This window comes from Mastomys coucha, unplaced genomic scaffold, assembly GCF_008632895.1.
Source record: "Mastomys coucha isolate ucsf_1 unplaced genomic scaffold, UCSF_Mcou_1 pScaffold7, whole genome shotgun sequence".
Classification (NCBI taxonomy): Eukaryota; Metazoa; Chordata; class Mammalia; order Rodentia; family Muridae; genus Mastomys; species Mastomys coucha.
Genome location: NW_022196913.1, coordinates 9333067 through 9338759, shown reverse-complemented (window position 1 = coordinate 9338759; position 5693 = coordinate 9333067). Strand labels below are relative to the sequence as shown.

The window sequence follows — 5693 nt, the reverse complement described above, 5'->3', positions numbered from 1 at the left end:
ATATTATATATATTATATTATATATATATTATATATATTATATATATTATATATATATATTATGCATTATACAATATATAACATGTACAATTATATATAATATATATATATACACATATATATATATATATATATATATATATATATATAATACTCTTCACAAACTGACAGCAAGGCTGGAAACAATACTTACACAACTCACTGAACATGGACTTCTCAAGCTGGTGCCTACCTTGAGCTTTCACCCCTATGTTCCAGCATTTTTTGTTACAGGAAGGTACTCTGCATACTACTAAAGGAAAAATGTAAAAACCAACCTAGCTACAATCCCCTGCTCCACAGCGGTACCAACCTAGCTACAATCCCTCTGCTCCACAGCGGTACCAACCTAGCTACAATCCCCTGCTCCACAGCGGTACCAACCTAGCTACAATCCCTCTGCTCCACAGCGGTACCAACCTAGCTACAATCCCTCTGCTCCACAGTGGTACCAACCGAGCTACAATCCCTCTGCTCCACAGTGGTACCAACCGAGCTACAATCCCTTTGCTCCACAGCGGTACCAACCTAGCTACAATCCACAGTGGTATCCCACCTGCAAGATATACTAACGCAGTGGTGGCATAAATCTTGTGAGAGCAACCAACCAGTATGTGATCTGACTTAAGACTCATGCCATGAGATGGAAGCCATTCCTGACACTGCTCAAGGAACCCAAAGGCGAGGCCTTAGTGACCATCCATGAGGCAGTGACACAAAACATTGGTACATCTATCCCTAACCACCTTGAGGTTCAAACTAATGGTGTTAATTTCAACACATCTACACCTGGGTGTCTCACAGAATTCTCAAGTCCACATCTGATTTAGAAGGTGTTCTTCTCACCACTCTAGACAACTTGAATTGTCACTGGTATTTCCTGTCTCAGAAAAAATAGCTATAATCTAATTAGCTAATTGAAAACAGAAATTTAAGAGGCATCAATTAAGGAAGTCATTTGTGAAGAGCAAACGGGATGGCCAAGGTGAGCTAAGAGCTTACCTGATTGCACGTGGGCTTGTATTTCAACCCTGGTTTGTTCAGAATCAATTCCAGCTGTTTGTGGTTGAAATTAGACACCCCTATAGATTTTGATAAACCTGCATCCTTACACTTCTCCAGGGCCTGGGGAGAAAAAAAAAATCTGGTAAACATGTATTATATTCTGTCCTTTGGAATTTCTCCTAGAACATTTTTTAACACTTACATAATAATTTCAGTTACTCAAAGCAATGTTGTCACTTGAACACAGCCTTGACTAATGCACTTACCTGCTATGAATACACATTTGTCTGCTCGTTTACATGCACACTGAGAACAGCAAATACATGCAAGTCTCCCTTTACATTGCCCCCCACACACACACAATGATTCTTCAATAAATACCATCATAGTCAAAAACAAAGAATTCACAGCTCTTGTGCTAGTAGAAAGCGTATTGTTACATTTTTCCTATGATGTTGAAAGCTATCTATGAGATAGGATGTATAATGGCATGTTTCCTTCTCAATTATAGCTTGCTCTGTGCTAAGGCAGATTGTGCTTCTCTAAACTTGCGTTCATTTGTCCTGGAATAGTGTTGTGACCCTTGGGTTTCTTTCTGCTGACCCCCTTTATCCAGCTTATATCTTTGATCAGCTCTATAAGGCAAAGAAATGACAATATCAAACTATAGTTGAGATTAAAAATTACAGGCATGCCACGCAACATTTACTTTACAGACAAGATTACAGAGATAGAGAAGGTCTTGTGTTTCTTTTTATATTCTTCTTTCATGTATTATATCTGGACCACAGTTTCCTATCCTTTGCACCCTTCAGTTCTTGTGCCCCACCTCCCCTCTCCCCAGATCTACTCCTCTTTTATTTCCCTACAGAAGAAAGCAGGTCTTCCCAGATATATCACTCAAATATAGCATAACAAGTCACAACAAAACTGGGCATTACAATATGTCCTAGGTCTGTCAACTGATTAAAAAAAAAAAATCTCATTTGATTCACTATGAATTTGTTTCTACCTTACCCATAATGCCTTGGGGTACTGGCAGCAGTACATACCTCCCATGTATCACGAATGTCCACTGTTTCTAAAATGGCTTTTCCATTAGCATCCTTTGGCATAAGTTCCTCTCCAGGCTAGAATGCAGAGAAAAGAGAAGTTAGCAAACACTTTCCCTGATAGTCAATTTCTAGTGCCTAATGAATGTGCTTACTCATCCAACACTCAGGAGATTATATTAATCACTTTGTGTATATTGTGCACATGTATATGTGGAGGGAGACTCAGGAGATGGAAAATTGAAATTACATAAGAAATTATAGCAGAACATCTTTCCCCTTGATTGCATCCCCCTTTTCTCCCCCTTCCCTCAAAATGAAGCCCTAAAAGTCATCAATTATGAGGGCTCCTTCAACTGGAATTTATTTCATATCCCAAAGACAGAATGATGGGAAGGATATAACTTATGATATTAATCATGAGCTTTTTCTCCACTATGTGATGACTCATTAGATATAATCAACAAACATATACCATGATAAGAAAATGAAGCCACAAGGCCCAAAGGAGCCCAAGCCCAAATTCAAACCCAAATTCAGATCCCTCTGTGTTAGTATGAAAGATACACATAGGCTAGAACATTTCCTAAGGAGGTAGAGAAGCCCCTGGAATCTAAGCTCTCTCCATATTTGGGGACCTCTGATAGCTAAAAGGCAGTGAAGTCCTTGAACTTCAATTGTTCAGAATGCTGGAGGATGGAGTCTTGCCTGTGGGTCACTCAGCTCTTGTGGAGAGTCATAAGCATTTAGTCATTCCATTTACCTCAGATAGATTCATCTCTCTTGTCAAGAGCCCAGCAAAACTCACTGGCCTGACATAATACAACAGTCAAGGGCACAAAAGTCTAAAACTGACCTGCATAGCAGTCGGCATATGAATAATGCAGAGATCTACATAATCCAGCCCAAGTTTCTTCAGCGATCTCTCCAGGCACTGACGAACCAGCTCTGGCCTAAAGAAAGTCGTCCAAATCTGCAATTTCCAAACAATATTACATGTTGTGGTGAAAGTATAGAGACTCTCTGTGGTGGTCTCAGCTAAGCTAAGCACAGCTGGGGCTAAATGTTTAGATATCTTTTATTTAAAAAAATTTAGACAATATATTTTGATCATGATTTTACTCTTACCCAACTTTTCCCAGATCCTCCCCCATAACCCTGCCCAGGTTTATGCTGCCCTGTATAGAGCGCATCGTCAACATTTATTTCAGTGACGACAGAGTGAAGGATATTAAGAGCACCTAGAAAACAACTAACTTAAGTATTTTGAGATTTAGAAGTTTTGGGTCTCAGAGGAACAAAGAAATGATGGGTTAGTAGGGATGGAGTCACTGTCCTTAGTAGACCCAGAGCAAATTCCAAGAGACCCAGCCAGTCTAAAAACAAGTTGTCACCAGTATAAGATAAGGAGGAAACATCACTACAGATCTCAGCTCAGATCACATCACACATGCCAGCTTTCTCCCTGAGAGGATGTGACAAATTTCAGTCTAGTCAGTGCTGATTTGAAAAATGATTTTTCCGTTTGTGAACAATATCTTAACATCACTTGGTAATCTACTTAAGAATTAGTTACTCAGGGTCCAGAGAGGCCAGATTAGATCAGAACTATTTTTCTTATTTTACACCTAAACAACATCTTATAAATTCAAAAACACTGAGTAGCTATACTCCACATTTAATACACATTAGAGCAAAACAAGATTTTTCTTTTTTAATTTTCTTCATTTATTGGTGTGTGTGTGTGTGTGTGTGTGTGTGTGTGTGTGCTCTTGTGTATGTGTGTGTGTTCTTGTGTATGTGCACATGCATTGGTATGACATATATAGAGATCAGATATCAGGAATCATTTCTTTTCTACCATGCTACTATGCACATCCCAGGGATCAAAGGTGCCAAGCATAGCAACCTGCACCCTTTTCTACTGAACCATTTTGCTGGCCTTGTAATCTATGCTTATATAATGAGTCTTTGCAATAAAGACATTATGTGAATTGATACCAAATGGGTGGTTTCTCCCTCCCCAGTAGCATATCATAATTGGCAGTGGTTTCCAACCATTCTGGTCACAAGTGCTCACCTTGGTAGTATAGAATAAATCCTCCCTCTTCACTGTTCCATCAGCTATCTTGTCTCGGAGGGCCTGGCCAACTTCTTCCTCATTTTGATAGAAGTATGCTGCATCTATGTGACGGAAACCCACATCAATGGCTACTTTGGTAGCCTCAGTAGCCTTGCTCTTTGGAATCTATGAAATAAGAGTAGGGAAAGTTAGAGATGTGACCAACTCAGAAAAAAAAAATTTTATTTCTTCATCGTATGTTCTCTGAGTTGCTGCCAGCCCCATGGTTGGTCTTGTTTGATGATGAAAGCCCTGATAATAGACTTACAACCTATCTGAAGACACAGACTACAACAAAACTAACTTCTAAGTCTTGAGTGAATGAATTAGTGATGTGGGATTCGTGTAAGCATGAGAGTCCAAGTTTCACTCAATAAAGATCAGTCGGAAGGAAGTAGCTAGCAGGAAAGAGAGCATGAGAGAGAGATTCTAAGGCCCTGGGAACTCACAGGTACAGCTGGGGTGAGAACTGAAAATCAGCTCCTATTACCCATCATTCCCAAATTCCACCCAAATAGGCTCCTTAGTTCATGAGAGATTCTTTTAGATCCTTCGTTTGTCTAGTACTTGCAGTCAACTTTTCTACAGTAAGCACTGACTGACTGCTCTCTTTTTTGTCCAACACTATGTTAGATTCTGAAGTCCGGGATATTTTTCCATGAACAAAAGGACTGCCTCCCTGAGGTATTTGAGAAGAAGGTGGAGGAGGTGGTTAATACACAAGGAAGTATGAAAAATGGGTGTGGTTGCCCACACCTTCAATCCTAGTACTTGCCAGGTAGAGAAGCAGGAAGATTAGGTGGTCAAAATCACCCTTATCTATATAGTAAGTCCACTGCCAACCTGGCATGCATAGGGGCTTGTCTTCATTTTCTTCATCATCATCACCATTATAATATTGCTCTCCATGCATGCTTCAAATATCTGTCTTATTGTGGAAGCCATACAAAAGTGGATCTTTAGCTGTTGAAGACCCCTATCATTGCCAAGATGCATTTTAATGCCAATTAGAAGCATAATCATGAACATTGGATTTGTTAGTTATCAATTTATAATTATATAATTTACCAGTATTGCTTTAATAGAAAATGCATAAATGTATGTTGTATATTATGTCGGTAAATTTTCATTGGCTTTTAAAGCTCATCGAGAAACTGGCTCTGGAAACAGAATTTCCTCTCCCCCAACTTCAGACCCAAGTATGTTTGTGCCAATTGTTCTCCAAAACTCTCTGACCTGGGTCAGGTTGACCCGCTTGCTTTGTACTATGAAGAGGGAAAAACTCAAGCAGCTAACGGGTATTGAAAACATATGTCTTAAAAACAGCTAGGATATGAATTATTCCTGTCAAAAGTGGCTGTTGTTTATCCCATGAGATGAAAACCACTACTTTGAGAAGAAGGAAAGGAAGTGGAAGAGGAAGAAGAAAAAGGAGAAGGAGAAGGAGGAGGAGGAGGAGGAGGAGGAGGAGGAGG

The 5693-nt window shown here is 39.6% G+C and overlaps 1 protein-coding gene across 1 annotated transcript in view; it reads right to left on the bottom strand.

Moving 5' to 3' along the window:
* The window catches only part of LOC116081731 (aldo-keto reductase family 1 member C15), a 64226-nt gene that overhangs the window by 18407 nt on the left and 40126 nt on the right, over nt 1-5693 (bottom strand). The window contains exons 3-6 of the mRNA XM_031358377.1: nt 4177-4344; nt 2953-3069; nt 2097-2174; nt 1042-1164 (exon numbers count right to left, since the gene is read on the bottom strand). Of these exons, the coding sequence (XP_031214237.1) occupies nt 1042-1164; nt 2097-2174; nt 2953-3069; nt 4177-4344 (486 nt within the window). The remainder of the gene's footprint in view (nt 1-1041; nt 1165-2096; nt 2175-2952; nt 3070-4176; nt 4345-5693) is intronic.